Consider the following 17,593-nt stretch of genomic DNA (forward strand, 5'->3'; position numbering starts at 1 on the left):
TATTATGTCATATTTGGAGGAAACGTGACAGTATTATGTCATATTTGAAAGAAACGTGACAATATTATGTCATATTTGAAAGAAACGTGACAATATTATGTCATATATTTGGAGGAAATTTTATCAGACCTTAATAGAATAAAACTAATTGTAACATTTTACTCAAATGCATAACTAATAAACCCAGGGAACGTTCAAGTCTGGTCCTTTCTCCTTGCATTCATCATATTTTTTAAAACTAATATTCAATTTGAGGGGAAACTAGTTAATATATTGTGATAAAGATAAGCTGAATAACATTAGGATGATCAATTAATGATCTTTACAGCGCTGCTAAAGCACATTCTGACTTTGCCATTAGCTACAATTAAAGTACAAAGCGCAAGTAAGTGACATTGAACTTTTGACCTTGTTACACCCATGAAGTCGGTTCCAGAATACAGAGAACATGCGAAAAACACAAACTACGTCTATAGACTCCTCTCAAACTAAGACTTTGATGTTTTTAACCATGAATTAATAATTATTTGGGAAATATAATACCATAAAAATAAATACAAAATTAATAATGTAATGTAGTAGATAATTTAGAATATATATTTATATATTTGTTGTTTTTACTTTGTTAACCCATTACATATTTACTTTTCTATTAAACCACAGTGTTAAAGGATGCATCTTAAACATGGCTGCCTCCGAAGAATTATCCCTGCCTGAGTCTCACAGCACGTCTCCTCCTAAGATGACTTAATTAAATGCTGGAACTGTGCATTTATCGAAAGCATAACCTTTACGACTGACTACATGGCAACTGCTGTGAACAACAATTAATAAACAGAGGTTGCTGAGAAGAACAGGCCACATGCAGGGCACCGAGCAGTGGACATCTTATTTCTTTGGCATGATTGCCAACAGGGAATCATCATTATATATATATATATATATATATATATATATATATATATATATATATATATATATATATATATATATATATATATATATATTGAAGTATTATAGATGATAAATAATATTAGATGTAATGCCTACTGATATACAAAGAAAAATCAAGGTTTAAATTAAGAAGATTGAGCACTTTTTGTGCATTTAATGTTTCTACTAAATATAATTGTGCCTATTTTTTTACTGTAGTTCTGATTTTAAACATTATATATATTAAATAACATTAGATGCAATGCCTACTGATAAACAAACAAATATCAAGGGTTAAATAAAAAAGATTAAGCCTTTTATATTTATTTTTTTGTAAATGTTTCCACTAAAATAGCTATATATATTTGTTTAATTGTAGTTCTGATTCTCATCTCTCTTTCCATGATTATAAAATGTGATATCTGAAAATCTGAACGGTGTATTAAAAATGGACGTAAAAATAAATCTTACATTTTTTTGGATTCGGAGGCTAGAGCCCTATATCTAGAGCCTTATTCGCTGATATTGCCTGTCACACAGGCTGTATTAAGTCGGGTACAGCAACACAGCTGGCCAAGATGCTTTCATGGCATTTTCAGGTTTGTTTAGTCATAAATAAAAAATCAGATCAACAAAGTGAAAGCAAACCTTTGATGTAGAGAGCTGGCAGAGAGGATAGGGTCTACCAGCCATCAAATAATAGCTTTCTGGTGACAGTGTTATATACATTATAACAAAAAAAAGTGCATTTAGGAGATTATATCCATCGTGAATGTAAACGTACCATAGCGATGCCAGGGAGTTATGTAAAGACTGTCTGACTGCTGCTCTATTTGAATAATATTTCGGTAATCCAAAAGTGAGACGAAACAGTGTGTGAAAATGAGATATTGCAAATAAAAGAAGAAATCGTGCTGTGACATTTCAGTATTCATTTATTTTTGTTGTATGTTTTGGGAATTGCAGGGCTTTGAGAAACTATTTCAGCTTATTTGGTTACAGAGCTTTCAGTACTGTGGATTTGCTGCCCTCTTGTGGCATTCTGGAATTATTAGGGACGCCTTACATGTCACTAATGTTGGTTTTACTGATGAAAAATACTCTTTTGTCTTAAATGGCTGACATAAAAGCTATAATACGTGCACAGAAAGACTATAAGACGATCGTGATGCAGGTAACGGATGCTGCTTGATCTCGTCAGGAAGCATTGGGTTCTTACATCAAGCAAAAACAGGACAAAATAATAATTAATATAGGCCCATTAATAGGTTGAATAATATGATTTTTTCTCAGAGATTAAAAAACCGTTCAAATACTTAATACATGTACTGAAAACTAGCGGTTGTAGTTTTCAATAAATGTATTATTTGAACGATTATTTTACCTCATGATGTAGCCTAATTAGCCCAAGTAAGCTACAGGCCCTACAACAATTTAACGTTATGTTGTGTATTAATTTCCGCTTTTGTAGTTAAGCATGTATATAAGGATGATTGTAATCAACTCACTAAAATAAATAATTTCCAATAAGCGGCTATAATCGTTTTAAATCATTTGATAAAGTCAAACTAGCAAATGGCTGGAATTGCATTCATAGCATTAGCCTATAAACAAATATGGATACATGCAACTGACACAATAAATGTGCATGTTTGCATATGACATTAGTAATTTATAAAACGTATATTTCCAAATACAAATAGATTTACACACATTTTACAATTACAAATAGGCCTAAACATATAGGCCTAATCTAACTCGCATATGTTTTTATATTCTATGGTACATGCATTACGATTTACGATAGCTATATTGACAAACTATAGTGTGACGCTTAAAATGGTAGGCCTATCGTAGCCCTCATAAAACTAACTAATTAAAGTAATTCATTAATATGTTTGTGTACGTTTTCCTTGATGCTATATTTATCAGATGCACAGTCGCTTTAGAGGTTTCCATGTAACCAAAAACACATTTCATTGCGTATTATATATAACTGCTGTACAATATGTTTATAATATTAAAATGTTAATAATAAAAAAAACTGTGATCTATATGGCTACATTTCATCGGGTTTATTTAGAAAAACTTTACACAAATTGTATGTTAAGGGCTTAACTGTTATAAAGCCCCCCAAAAATTGTAAATGCTTGAACTGACAATACAATATCAAAACAAAACCCAACAGCACAGGCAGATCTTAAAAATGTCAACAATATACACGGTCATAAAAACTATAATCACATACGCACACAAATAACACAGCATTATTCAGAAAAGGGATAAAATACTAATAGTTTTTTTTTAATTTGCGAAGATCAGCTGAGCAGTCTCGCGTGAGCCTGACCAATCAGGAAAGAGCAGTGTCGTCATCAGACAGAGCTCGTGCACCTTGATGGAACTATGCTGTCTGACTGGGTAACGTCTGAATGGGATACAGCAGCGGATATGCACTTCAATATAGCATAATTTTTGTGTGATGGTGGGGTTTAGGGTTGGGGTAGGGGTAGATGATGTTAATAAAATACAATTCATGGGAAATTCAATAAATAATCAATCATTCTCGTTAACGTCATGCCGCAACCGCATGCAAAAACCTCTAAATGCCGTCTAAAATCTTCGTCTAAAATGATCATTTTTATCAGGCTCTCGTATGTTCAGTAATATCACTTTTATGGCAAAGGATAAGTCATTTTCTTGGTCTTTAAAGTGAAATTTCTCAACATAAACAAAGGAGACTGAGAAAAAAAATGTCCATGGAAACTTCAGACGGTACTTAGAGGTTTTTGCATCTGAACTCTTCTTTATTCGTATGAGAGTATTTCCCTTGCACAAACGACCATTTAAACGGCAAAAATATTATTAAAATCATGTTATTTGAATAATGACGTATGTAACTCAAAAAAGTTGACATCAATGTGAAAAGCCAGTTAAAACTTTTATTATCAATTAGGCCCAATTATTCTGTATTTTCGTTTTTTTGATATTATTGTTTTCGAGTCTTAACATGAGAAAATAATTCCATAGGCTACTACAGACAATGGAGCTTTTTAACAACAACTCGCAACTTGTGAATGACTCTGACCGGCGCGGATCTGGCAACTTCGTCTGTTTTCGGTTCATTTAACAAATTTTGTCTTTTTTATGTTATTCAATTAGTGATTGCGAGGCGATGCGTTACGTGAATCACTCGACCCGGTAAGCTTCTTTCAGATAAACCAACTGTAAACAATGAGATAAACATGAATTCACATTGCTATTTGAATCTGTTTACCCGACTCTTTGAAAAGATCCGACTCAAAAGAACAATTCTTTTACGAATCGGACATCTCGTATATGGACTAAGGTTTCCTTTCATTTTGGAAAAGGGGTCACTTCTTGGCTCATTTGGACTGGGTGTTTTTTGTAATTCCGTTAGAATGGAGGTCGACTCCGAGTCCCGCATCGACAGCAGCAGCGCTGACAGAACCAGCAGAAGCTCCAATCTGGAGAGTTTAGGCTTGACACACTCCAAACTAGCGTATGATGGGAACTTTATTCGCTCTGCTTCTGGTGTGTTGATGGTCGGAGAAATCGTAAGTAAACGATTACTATGCTACTTCTTTATCTAAATAATCAATGGTTCTATTTAAGTTAATTATGTGTGACTTAAATGTCTCATATGATGTAAATTTTATTAGTGTTGGTTAAAAATATAAATCTTAAGTCGATCTTTATCTTTACAAAATACAAAAATATAATAATATAATCAAATGAAATAAAGAATAATATATCATAACACACTTTCTTTTTGTCTAAAGATTAAGAGGGGTTTAAGAGTGTAATATGACTTTTTACCCTGCAAAAAAAGTCACGTGGTATTCATTTTCTAAAGAACAACACAATGCAGCATCTCTTAACATAAGTAAAAGTGAAAGTTATTATAAATTTATTTAAGTTAAAAATCCTAGATACTTGCATTTGTAATGGTGAACAGAAAAAAAACACAAATGTGCATTTGAACTTTTTGACTTTGTGTTGTTCGTGAAGATATTGCTCACAAAGGAAACAGAGGAAGAGGACCAACCAAAACAGCTGGGAAACAAACTCTTCCTTTCAGCTCGTATTGTTCTTCTTCCTTCCACCACATGCTCTGAGTCAAATCCGAGTGTTCCTTTCCCCGGCATAATCTACAGCCAGCTCAGTCTTCCAGACACAGAATCATTTTTCCTGTCAAATCAAACACACTGCAAGAAATTCTTTGCTGCATATAACAGGAAAGGGAGGGCGGGAAGTCTCCGGAGAATAATATGGTGTCAAAAAGGAGTGGTGAATAGGCCCTGCTTCTGCTACTTATCACACATGACTGCCATTGTTTTCGTTTTATTTGCTAAAATGTGTTTTTTCACAGCTCCTAAAATATTAGTTGATGATTATAACTTTTATGCACTTGATGCATATTTATGCCTTTTTGCGTATAAGTGACTGTGAATTGAGCTAGTCGGACACTCCATATATGGACTTGAAGCTTTTACCAGAGTAGGTTTCCTTTTATTTTGGTACAGAGGTCACTTCTGACCCATGAATGGAGCATGGAGCAATGAATGAAGCTACGACTGTGGATATGGTAATAAGAGCCAAAAGAGAAGTCAACATTCCCTCCCCTCCCTCTCCTGTTGTCTCAGGACAAGCAATTAGTAGAGTTTCCACCTTTAAAGGGTCATGAAACATCAAAACACATTTTTTGATATACATGTCCCAAGTTGCTAAAAACACCGTTAGGACGTTGGATTTCACTAAAAAGTAAAAAAGAAATAGTTTTGAGCAAATTCATCCTTCCGGTTTGAAAATAAATTTTGAAACTACGTCACGGCCATGTGATAATTGTGTAAATTGCAGCGTGATGATTGGCTGTCTGTACCGGCCGGTGCAAAGTGACGTCTTTGAGTTTTCAGCATTAATTCATGGAAAAAGACTTAGTTCAAACCTATCACCGCACTTTATTGTGAATGAGATGCAACTTCATTAATATCCACGATATAGCTTCAAAGACTCTTTTTACCTGTTACAGTGTTCAGAGAGACGCCACCTTGTGTTACTAACCGTAATTGAAACAAGAGGAAAAAGAGGAAGAATTGATTGGAAACATGGTTGCCAGTGTTGCATTTATAAATGTTCCACAACGAAATTGTTTCCATTTCCCCATAATGAAAGCGCAGCTCGTGTTTGGGCCCACATTTGTGGATGGAGATGGATATAGATATGGATATATATATGTATGTATATATATATATATATATATATATATATATATATATATATATATATATATATATATATATATATATATATATATATGATGGCTATAGTGTAAAATGGATTAAAATTGCAGTCCTTAAGAACATGATGCAGAGCCTTCAGATCATCATCAGTCTCAGTGCTGCAGGTGGAATGAAAAAGGACCTTTATAAATAATAATAATAATAAATTTAATATGGTGTACTGGTGTTTTTAAGAGGGTAAACTGAGACCCCTCAAGTTAAATAAGAACTAATAAAATCTTGGGAGTATGATTATACTGTAGAAATAATAGATGAACTGCTGATGTAGATGCCAAGAAAATAAGACAAACAACATTAAAATAAGTCTGATGATACCCACAATACCCACAACTGATGATACCCACAATACCCACAACTGATGATACCCACAATACTTTATTGGCTGTTTCAAATGCAAGTAGCTAATCTGCAGGTGTTCTGTAAAGGTAATTATTGAAGAAGAAAGACGTCTATCAAAAGATGTCCAAATGTCACAATATGTGAAACACATATTTAACAACACTCCAGTCTATACAGACAGGTCAAAAACTCTCGACTGCCGTTTTACGAGTTTATTTGCAAAAACTGCACTTCAAAAAATGCTTTTCTTACTTAGATTTTTTGTCTTGTTTCTAGTCAAAATATAAAAAAATTCTTAACTCAAGAAGAATTTTCTAGGCAAGCAAAACATATTGTCTTGTTTTCAGAAATAATATGACAAAATTAAGTGAGTTTTTCCTTAAAACAAGCAAAAAAATCTGCCAATACGGTAAGCAAAATAATCTTGTTTTTTCTTTTGACATACTGTAAGATAGTTTTGCTTGCCCCATTGGCAGATTTTTTTGCTAGTTTTAAGGAAAAACTCACTTAATTTTGGCATATCATTTCTTAAAACAAGACTATGTTTTGCTTGTCTAGAAAATTCTTCTTGATTTAAGAATTGTGAGATATTTGGACTAGAAACAAGATGAAAAATCTAAATAAGAAAAGCATTTTTTGCAGTGTGATATTTTTATTTTGAGACATCATATTTTTATGTTGTGCATTGAAGAGTTAGGCTCAATCCCAACTCTTTCCCCTTGCCCTTCTCCTTACCACTTGTTTTGCACGTTCACGTGAAGGGGTAGGGGTGTCCCAATTCTCTTTATCTCGAAGAAGTGGGGCTAAAGGGAAGGGCTAGATAGCCCTCGAAAGAGAGATTTTTTAGGACCACAATGGAAACTAGGGGTAAGAAAATTTCCCAGAATACACCAGCCACAACTGCTGCATTGCTGCTCAAGGAAGTCAGGAGATGCACAAATTAGTATTTTTTTGTCATTATTATGAATTTTTATGACAAACTAGCACATGTTTTAATACATTCTTATCTGCGTTCATGTTTTACAATCATGCTATAAAAAAAAAAACCGCTAAAACAAAAACCGCTAAATTTTGCTGTTTATAATCCACAATCACTTCTGTATTGTCGTCCAACAACATTCTGACACTGGATGACATTCAAATACCCTGTCAGAAAAGTGTAGTGGCTGAGAAGGAGCTTGTACAGTGTTGTTTATTTTGTGTTTACATTGATGAATATGGTCAGGGTGTAAATGCACAGTACAATTATGGTTTTATTGCCACATTATATCGTTATGGTAACATGATATATGCCTTTAGTGATTTCCTGAAGATAAATACCGAAAAATAACGCAAGTGGAATAACAACAGCAGTCGCCGTCGTCGATCTCATATGAAGTAAGAGCTCACGATGACATGATGATGTGTGCAGGTGCTGTAGTGCTGTCCCATTTCTTAGGGGTAATTTTGAAGCCCTTCCCCTTCACACACTGTTTGAAGGGCCAAGGGAAAGGGGAATGGGTACAAAATAGAAATAGGATTGCGCCTTGAAGTCAGAAGCCCTATCACCCTTTTAAAATCTAATATTGCTAATAGGTTGACAAATCGTTGCACAAAAATGATGGCAATTTTACTGGCCACACAATGGGTGGAAACATAATCAACACATATACTACTATGTTCTGACTAATTTTCTGCATTAAATGAGCCAGGGGTGTCAAATTTAGTTCCTGGAGGACTGCAGCCCTGCAGAGTTTAGTTCTGGCAGGACCAGGAATTGAACCAGCAACCATTGGGTTACAACTACAAGTCCAAATCAGTCATCATTAGGCCACAACTTCTCCCTGTAGGTGAATGAGGTGGTGGAGAAAAGGTGTTGCTATCAAACATTGTTTACTTCACTTTAGTCAGTTTAATGGTAAAGCGGGTGATCGAATATGCATATCGATGGAAGGTTTGCGAAGAAATTTCATGCTCCCTTTTTAAAATGTTTTGTAAAATTTTCAAAATACAAAAATACAGTATTTTATTTGATACATTTGTGGCTGTATTTTGTAGTTGCCCTAATCTGCCCAGGAGTAAAACGAATTGTCTCCTTTATTCCTCATGCTCTAAAATGTATGTATAGATAACTTAATTTATAGTGTTTAATGTTTTTTAATTATCGTTTTATCATGTTATATATTGGTATTTTTATTAGTCAAATGTTGTTTCGAGTGTGTGTTTGATGCATTTCAGGGAATTGTGCTGCAATACCCTGTCAAATTTTAAATAAACTAAACTAGACTAACAAAGTTTTAGAAGAAATTTATTTTTACGTTGACGCACTTTATATTTACATAATGTCATTTATCAGTTGTTGTCTTGTTGAACTCTACCAATAACACTGATCCTGTAGTAAGTTAGCACTTGACTGGGTTCTGTGTTTTATAAATTTATACTTATATACGGTCTTGTTCTGTAAACACTGCATGTTCTTAACTGTTTGTTCTTAATTGTTTTATTTATTTTTACTGTCTGTTTAGAGCAATGTTGTAGCACCTTTTTTGCCCAAGACAAATCTCCTCTCGAGGACAAATAAAGTTTATCCTATCCTATGTCTTATTGTATTTCCTGGAAACTGAAGCCATGACTTATTATGTTTCCTATGGTTGTTTTTTTTTACTGTCAGTTTCATTGTGCTGCTTTGTGAAAGAAATAATCCACTTATGTGTGTCTGTGCTCCATCATCACTCTCAGGTGTTTGGGCTTTTCGTGTGGACTCTGATTGGTGGGACGGAGTACCTGCATGTTCCTGCTCTGCGCTGGGTAATGTTTGTGTCAGTCTTTTACTGGGTGCTCACCGTCATCCTCTTTCTCTTATACCTGATCACGCTCCACATCAGGATAACCTGGATCCCTTGGAACATTCTGGTGAGTAAAGTTGAATACTGAGATATGAATTCACAAATTAATGATTAAATAAATACTTATACCGCAGGGAAAACAAGTATTAAACATAATATATAAATAAATAATTTCTAAAGGTGTTGACATGGAATTGAACCAGATTTTGATATAAACCCAAACAACACAAACAAAAATAAAAGAAAAAATATCTAAAAATGTGTTATGTGTAATAACAATGGAATGACACGAGCAGAACGTGCTGAACTACTGAAATGTGTTAAACCTTATATAAAAGGCCCTTTTAAGGATGGCAGCTTGAAGACGTCTCTTATATGGAGAATGAAGTCACATGCATTGCTCAGGTGTGAGTTTTTCACAGACTTCAACAGAGTGTACTGAAGGATTCGGATTTCTGCTTTCCAATCCATCTCATCATGGACCAACATTTATCCTTTTCATCATCTGAGTTTTCATCATTTTAGTTTACTGAAGATAGTTTGCAGTTTCATCCGCAGAACCCAGCTTCAACACTCGCAATGAGTTCCTAGGCCGCTCTGCTTACAAATCACCAATCAATAACAATTATACTCTCACATACCGTCATTTACTGCATCACACGTATAGGTGTTCTAACCTGACTGGTTAAAACAGTACAAATCTTGATGATTCTGTGGATCTCGTCTATCAAATCTGAGCTTTATTTTGTTTTCTCTATTGGATTCGAGTCAGGTGATTGGCTGGGCCATTCTACACCTTGATTTTCTTTCTCTGAAAGCATTTCAGAGTTTCCTTGGCTGTGTTTTGGATTATTGTCTAACTGAAATGTCCACCTTGGTTTCATCTTCATCATCCTGCTAATGTAGATGTTGGACTGAAGCAGCTGTTATTCATTTACACTGAGGAAGGGCAGAGTGTTGCTGAAGAACTACTGAGAGATTTCAGCTGCTGTCTGGGCTTCCACTGCCTTTCTACACCTCCCTATCTAGTGTTCAATACTTTTTCCCTGCATCATTTCATTTTATTATGCATAACTTAATTTGTAAACTAATTACATTTGCTTTCTTTGTATATATAAATTTCTTTGGTTTTACCAACTTTCTGGGAAAATTTCAAGTCAACAGCACCTTTAGAAATATGTTTTCTGAGAAAAATGGTGACATGTAAAATGCTTATTTTGCCCGCTGTATATACATGTTTATCACAGCTATGAGGCCATTAGGAAATTCTGTTTCCCTATATTTACGATTTGTAGTTAAAGGGATAGTTCACTCAAAAGTGGAAATGTGCACACTATTTACTTCTCCTTTATGAGATTTTATGAAACTTTAAGACAACACAAAAGAAAATATTTTGAAGAATGTTTGAAACTGGAAACTATTGACTTCCATAGTAGGCAGCAACAAAATACTAAGGTTTCCTTTTTTTTTTTTTAAATATTTATTTTTTAGGCATGTTGAGACTACACAGATTTAAGATTTAACTTCATTTGTTAGTGTCTACTAAAAGACTAAATATAAATGTACTTTAGAAGCATTAAGATGTCAAAATTTGGTGGAATAGTCCTGATTTCACAAAAAAAAAAATACACCAGTCGTTTTTTTTCGATAAATTACTATTTTTAAAAAATACAGAGATACATTTAAATACACATATTTACAAAATATAGTTGAAATTGTTTAATATATTTGGAAGAAACTGTATCAGATCTTAACAGAATAAGCAAATATTAATCTGCGGGCTCTTGAAAAGTATTAAAAGTTGATCAATCAATTTAGAGAAAATAAAGGCACTTAAAAAGTATTAAATCATCTTGAATTTTATTTCCAATGTATTCAATTGTTTCATCTTTTCACTTTGCATTTATTTATTTATAATCTAAAAAGTTTTTGCTGAATTGAATCGTTGCATATATGCCAATAAGATTCATTATAGTTTATCAAACCTGATTAGTCTGTGGATGGCCATAACTGTCGATCTAATCATGTTTCTGATTTCACTTTCTGGTAAACTTTGCACAGGGGTAGACACTGAAATAATTATCTTGTGCTTCATTCCCAGCATTTTGAATTATGTTGCACTGAAAAATTAGTTATCACAAGCGCAGTTTGTTAGTTGTGCTTTCTAACAATCAATATCTAGCAAATATATCTAACTTTAACTGATGTCACCAATGTTACTGGTTAAAGGAGACCTATTATGCCCTGTTTTACAAAATATGGTATCACTTTATTTTGATGGTCCCTTTAACACATTTTGTTGAGTTTAAGTCACATTGCATCTACATGGCAACAAATTCTCATTAGATTATAAGTAGACTGTTGAGTTGGGGTTAGTTTAAGTTGACATGAAGTTAACTAATTCAATTAATTTTATTGAATTGATTATAAAATGAAAACTATGCAGTATTATTTTTACATTTAATTTTTCAATTACTGTAGTCTTGAATACATTTGACTTCTCGGAAAACAACAAGATAATTTTTATGTTTTTCTTTATTGAATTTATCTATGATTGTAGATTGTTTATTATACTTTATGCACTCCCCTACAGAATCATCCCAAACAGTTATTCAGCTCATCTAGTAAAATTGTTTTCATATCGCAATATTTATTACAGAATAAAAGAATATCCCAATCCAATATCACTGTACAAACTGTATTTTCTATCACCCTATCCTAAACCTATACCTAAAAATGTCCCTCAGGAAAGTCCTCGTAATTCACCACCTTCTTGTAAAACCCGTGTAATAGTATATGTTCACCAAATGTTTCAGCTTTTTTCAAAAAGTCTTCTTTTTTGCAGGGAATGTGTTTTCACGGCAGTGCCACTGTATTGTACCTGAGTGCAGCTGTGATGGGGACATTATCTTTGAATGTGGCCAATAGAGGGCGCTATTACTTCATCTGCTGGGTGGCATCAACGGTATGAAAAGCATCCTCTCTGATTAGTTTAGCAATGCTCTTGTTTCTATAGTCATCATAGCTATATTATTATTTTTATTCCTTGACAATTAATTATCAGTTATACAGACATGTGCTATACAGAGTTCTGTGTGCGTTTTATAATTACATAAATAACTTGTTGCTGTATTATTTGAATGACAATTTCTTTTCCCTTTTCAGATATTTGCCTCACTGGCGACACTATGTTATGCAGGAAATACAGCTGTGAATTTTAAATCCTGGAGATCAAAAAGCGAAGATACATAAGCTTTTTTCAGATTATACATAACAAGAGTTTTGATGTTAAAGTAAAAATCCAAAAATATATGTAGCATTGTTCTTATAAAACTTTGACAGAAGATTTCACAATCAATTTTACATCGGAAAATTATAAGGGGGTAAATAAGTTTTAAAGGGGACCTATTATGCCATTTTTTGCAAAATGTAAAAAAAGTCTCTGATGTCCCTAGAATTTTGTGTGAAGTTTCAGCTCAAAATACCCCACAAATAACATTTTATATCTCTTTGAAACTCCCTTTTAGTCTTTAATCCAAATTGAGCCGTTTTGTTGACTGCCAATTTAAGTTAAAATGAGACTGTGCTCTTTTTCAAAAGGGGGCGGGGCTACAAACGTCAGGATAGCAGCAGATTAAAAGCAGGACTAACGTTATCTGTGTGAAAAAAAACCTCAAAATGTCAAAAGAAGTGGCTCAGAAGACATATAATGCTTCTTAGTCGCTGACATTATCTTCAGCACGTACGGTATGAAAACTCAGATGGCTGCTTCTCACTCAGGGCTGTTTATTAATTACGGAAGAGATCGTCACTGGGTGGGACTTTCCCTCTCTGAGAGAGAGAATGTTAATCAAAGTGTTTCTGCAGACTATCTTTGTAAAGTGTGATTATTAAAAAAAAATTATAATTATGTTTTACCTTTAGAAGATGGCTTTTTGCCTCACAACTGTGTTTAAACCCCTTATAAAAGTGATTTTTGCATAATAGTTCCCCTTTAAAAGTACGCTGTTGCTTTACCCTGAATCACTACAGTAAGCCCACTTTAAAGATTTTATTTCAGAGAGCTGAATTAATGGGAAGTTACAGGATGCCTTGATATATTATTGCTTGTTTGCATTAAACAAAGACAAATGAAGAGTTGGTACAGCACTTTGTATTGAGTAAAACAATGCTAATGTGTATTCTTTGACTTGAAATGTAGATGTTTGAATAAAATTCAATTTAAAAATGTAGAAATTTATGCTTCAACCATGAACTCCATGTACCTATTACAAAAAAGCTGTTGTGTATTGGTGTACATTATAATATATACAGTTAAGGTCAGAATTATTAGCAGAATTATTATTATCAGTTCCCTGTTTATTTCCCCCCCCAATTTCCGTTTAACAGAGGGAAGATTTTTTTTCAACACATTTCTAAACATAATAGTTTTAATAACTCATTTTTAATAACTGATTTATTTTATTTTTGCCATGATGACAGTAAATAATAATATTTAGCTGGATATTTTCAAAACAATTCTATACAGCTTAAAGTGACATTTAAAGGCTCAACTAATTAGGTTAACTAGGCAGGTTAGGGTAATTAAGCAAGTTATTGTATAAGGATGGTTTGTTCTGTAGAATATGAGGAAAAAATATTGCTTAAAAGGGCTAATAATATTGACCTTAAAATGGCTTTTAAAATTTTAAAAACTGCTTTTATTCTAGTCAAAATAAAGCAAATAAGACTTTTTTAAGAAGAAAAAATATTATCAGACATACTGTGAAAATTTCCTTCCTCTGTTAAACATCATTTGGGAAATATTTAAAAAAAGAGAAAATAATAATTCTGACTTCAACTGTGTATTTCTTTATTTAAAATGTTTTTAAAACATGTTTTCCCCCTACATCTCATGAACACAGTCATTTTAGGATGTACATAAAATGTATTATGATGCCGCTTAGTTTTGTCATGTATAATGTATGTATATGTTGTGATCTATTTATTGAAATGTGGCATGGATCAGTGGAGTTTGCCATTTATTGTTTTGTTTTGATTATATGCACACTTTTGTTGGAGGATTCTGAACTTAATGATTTCAGTCATTCAGTTCAAATGATCTTTCAGTTTAGATGACTTAAAGGAATAGTTTATCCAAAATTACTGTCTACTCACAAAAGTGCAGCACGGTGGCTCAGTGGTTAGCACTGTCGCCTCACAGCAAGAAGATCAAATCCCGGCTGGGCTAGTTGCCATTTCTGTGTGGAGTTTGCATGTTCTCCCTGTGTTTGCGTGGGTTTCCTCCAGCTTGACCAGCCTGGTTTAAGCTGGACATAGCTGGTTTTGGCTGGGCTCCCAGCCTGGCTAGGCTGGTCAAGCTGGTTTTAGCTGGTCATCTCCCAGCCTGATCAGCTAAAACCAGGCTGAAAATGGCTGGAAACCAGCCTGGAAATGGCCAAAACCCCTCTAAAACCAGCCTGGTTGACCAGCTAAAACCAGCCAACCAGCCTAGGCTGGTTTAAGCTGGATTTTTCAGCAGGGTGTCGTTTCAAATGAAATTATTAATCCAGTCATTGTGTTGCTTTAATTACTATTGCCTTTATTTAATCATAATAATATTAATAATAATAATAAATAATACTAGAGTGATTTCGCGAAAGGATCATGTGACTCTGAAGACTAGAGTAATGAAGCTGAAAATTCATCTTTAAAAATCACTGGAATAAATTATTAAATTAAATGATAAACTGCTTTTGAACAGTTATTTTCTAGTGCAATAACATTTCACAATTTTACAATATGTATTTTTTTACAATAGGTTCATTCCGCTGTGGTGACCCAAACCACAAAGTGTGTGGTGAAGCTGAAAAGAAAAGGATTGAATGAAACATGTACAGTATATAAACATTGAATCTGTCCACCCAGATGTGATGATTGTGTCCTGTACATGTTTTCATGAGATTCAGCCAGGTGCACGTTTGGAGCTAATTTAAAATGTTGTGCTGATTAAAATGCTAATTAAAAACCAGCGTTTTGTTAAACAGTGCATTCTCTGGTCAGCCTGACCTTATTGTTTTATCCAATAAATTCGAGAAACAGTGCATTCAGTGCTTCACCTGCTACCCTTCAATTACACTGTAAATCCACCCTCTGATAATGCAGGTTTCCATGGAGACACGGTCTTGACCAAACTTCATGCTGAGTGATCAAAATATTCTTTCAGGCTGATTTCAAATATAATTCAATAAGAGAGTTCCACTGAGACAGATTTCATGCACAATATAAATGCAGCGTTTTTCTGATTATAGCCTATAGAGTGTGTACAGTGCACCATAAATGAGTGCACTCCTTATAGATGTTTTTTAGCTAATACTTCCTGTAGGAAGCTATAAAGTAAGTTAAAGTGCATGTGGAAAATTAAATTGTTCCAAATTTATTAAAACTAAAAAAACCTGAAAAATCACAGATACATCAGTATTCACAGCCTTTGCTCAATACATTGTTGATGCACCTTCGGCAGCAATTACAGCCTCAAGTCTTTTTGAATAAGCCCCAAGCTTGGCACACCTGTCTTTGGGAATTTTTGCCCATTCCTCTTTGCAGTACCTCTCAAGCTCTATCAGGTTGGATGTGAAGCGAGGGTGTACAGCCATTTTCAGATTTCTTCAGAGATGTTCAATAGGATTTAGGTCTGGGCTCTGGCTGGGCCACTCAAGGAAATTCATCGATTTATTGTGAAGCCACTCCATGGATATTTTGGCAGTCACTTTGGGTCACTGTCCTGCTGGAAGATGAACCATCACCCCAGTCTGAGGTCAAGAGCATTCTGAAGCAGGTTTTCATTCAGGATGTCTCTGTACATTGCTGCATTCATCTTTCCCTCTATCCTGACTAGTCTTCCAGTTCCTGCTGCTGAAAAACATCCCCACAGCATGCTTCCCTGTCCTGCCACCACCATGCTTCACTTTAGGGATGCTATTAGCCATGATGAGCGGTGCCTTGTTTTCTCTAAACGTAACGCCTGGCAATCACTCCAAAGAGTTCAATTTTTTTTCAATTTTAGTCTCATCAGAGCAGAGAATTTGGTTTCTTATGGTCTGAGGGTCCTTCAGATGCCTCTTGGCAAATTCCCGGTGGGGAGTGGCTTCCGTCTGGCCACTCTACCATACAGGCCTGATTGGAGGATTGCTGCACAGATGGTTGTCCTTTTGTAAGGTTCTCCTTTCTCCACAGAAGAACGCTGGAGCTCAGACAGAGTGTCCCTCGTGTTATTGATCACCTCCCTGACTAAGGCCCTTCTCCACCGATCACTCAGCTTAGATAGCCGGCCAGCTCTAGGAAGAGTCCTGGTGGTTCCGAACATCTTCCACTTGCAGATGATGGAGGCCACTGTGCTCATTGAAACTTTCAGAGCAGCAGAAATGTTTCTGTAACCTTCCCCAGCCTTGTGCCTCGAGACAATCCTGTCTCTGAGATCTACAGACAATTCCTTTGTCTTCATGCTTGGTTTGTGCTTTGACATGCACTGTCAACCCTGGGGCCTTATATAGACAGGTGTGTGCCTTTTCAAACCATGTTCAATCAACTGAATTTACAACAGGTGAACTCCAATTAAGCTGCTGAAACATCTCAAGAATGATCAGTGGAAACAGAATGTACCCGAGCTCAATTTAGAGCTCCCGGTCTACGTCTGTACATGTGATTTTTTAGGTTTTTATTTTTGATAAATTTGCAACAATTTCAAAGACTCTTTTTTCACATTGTCATTATGGGGTATTGTGTGTAGAATTTTGAGGAAATAAATGAATTTAATCCATTTTGGAATAAGAAAATGCAAGAAAACAGTAAAAATGTGGAATAAGTGAAGAGCTATGAATACTTTACAGATGTGACACAATAAAACCGAACAAAATAACTCAAGGTTATGGTGCAAAAATGAGTACACTTTAATGAATATTCCTTCGGTTTAGTCCCTGATCATCAGGGGTCACCACAACAGAATGAACCACCAACTTTTCCTTCCAGCTGCCACCCATACTGGGAAGCACCCATACACACTCACCCACTATTGCCAATATAGCTTTCTCAATTCACCTATAGCGCGTGTCTTTGGACTGTGGGGGAAATGAAATCGGAGCAACCGAAGAAAACCCAAGGGGAGAACATGCAAACTCCAAACAGAAATGTGAACTG

The 17,593-nt window shown here is 34.7% G+C and overlaps 1 protein-coding gene and 1 long non-coding RNA gene across 5 annotated transcripts in view; one reads left to right on the plus strand and one right to left on the minus strand.

Moving 5' to 3' along the window:
• Positions 1-9,440, minus strand: part of LOC137487872 (uncharacterized) — a 50,014-nt gene extending 40,574 nt beyond the window's left edge. The window contains exon 1 of the long non-coding RNA XR_012391951.1: positions 9,357-9,440. This is a non-coding gene — a long non-coding RNA (uncharacterized lncRNA). The remainder of the gene's footprint in view (positions 1-9,356) is intronic.
• On the plus strand, positions 1,968-14,422 carry cmtm8b (CKLF-like MARVEL transmembrane domain containing 8b). Of its 4 annotated transcripts, none has more exons than XM_073925335.1 (5): positions 1,968-2,107; positions 4,352-4,508; positions 9,312-9,485; positions 12,264-12,383; positions 12,584-14,422. In XM_073925335.1, exons 2-5 carry the CDS (start codon positions 4,353-4,355, stop codon positions 12,668-12,670), a joined length of 537 nt encoding a protein of 178 aa, XP_073781436.1. In that variant the 5' UTR covers positions 1,968-2,107; position 4,352; the 3' UTR covers positions 12,671-14,422.
• Positions 14,423-17,593: the final 3,171 nt, after the last annotated feature.

The sequence above is a fragment of the Danio rerio genome, chromosome 16 (genome assembly GCF_049306965.1).
Source record: "Danio rerio strain Tuebingen ecotype United States chromosome 16, GRCz12tu, whole genome shotgun sequence".
Lineage (NCBI taxonomy): Eukaryota > Metazoa > Chordata > Actinopteri > Cypriniformes > Danionidae > Danio > Danio rerio.

What these genes read in the sequence shown, in the direction of transcription:
- cmtm8b (XM_073925333.1), top strand. Translation starts at nt 4,106, where the DNA reads ATGCGTTACGTGAATCACTCGACCCG. An exon ending in TACGTGAATCACTCGACCCG is followed by an intron (nt 4,132 to 4,351) that starts GTAAGCTTCTTT and finishes TAATTCCGTTAG; the next exon opens with AATGGAGGTCGACTCCGAGT. An exon ending in GGATCCCTTGGAACATTCTG is followed by an intron (nt 9,486 to 12,263) that starts GTGAGTAAAGTT and finishes TCTTTTTTGCAG; the next exon opens with GGAATGTGTTTTCACGGCAG.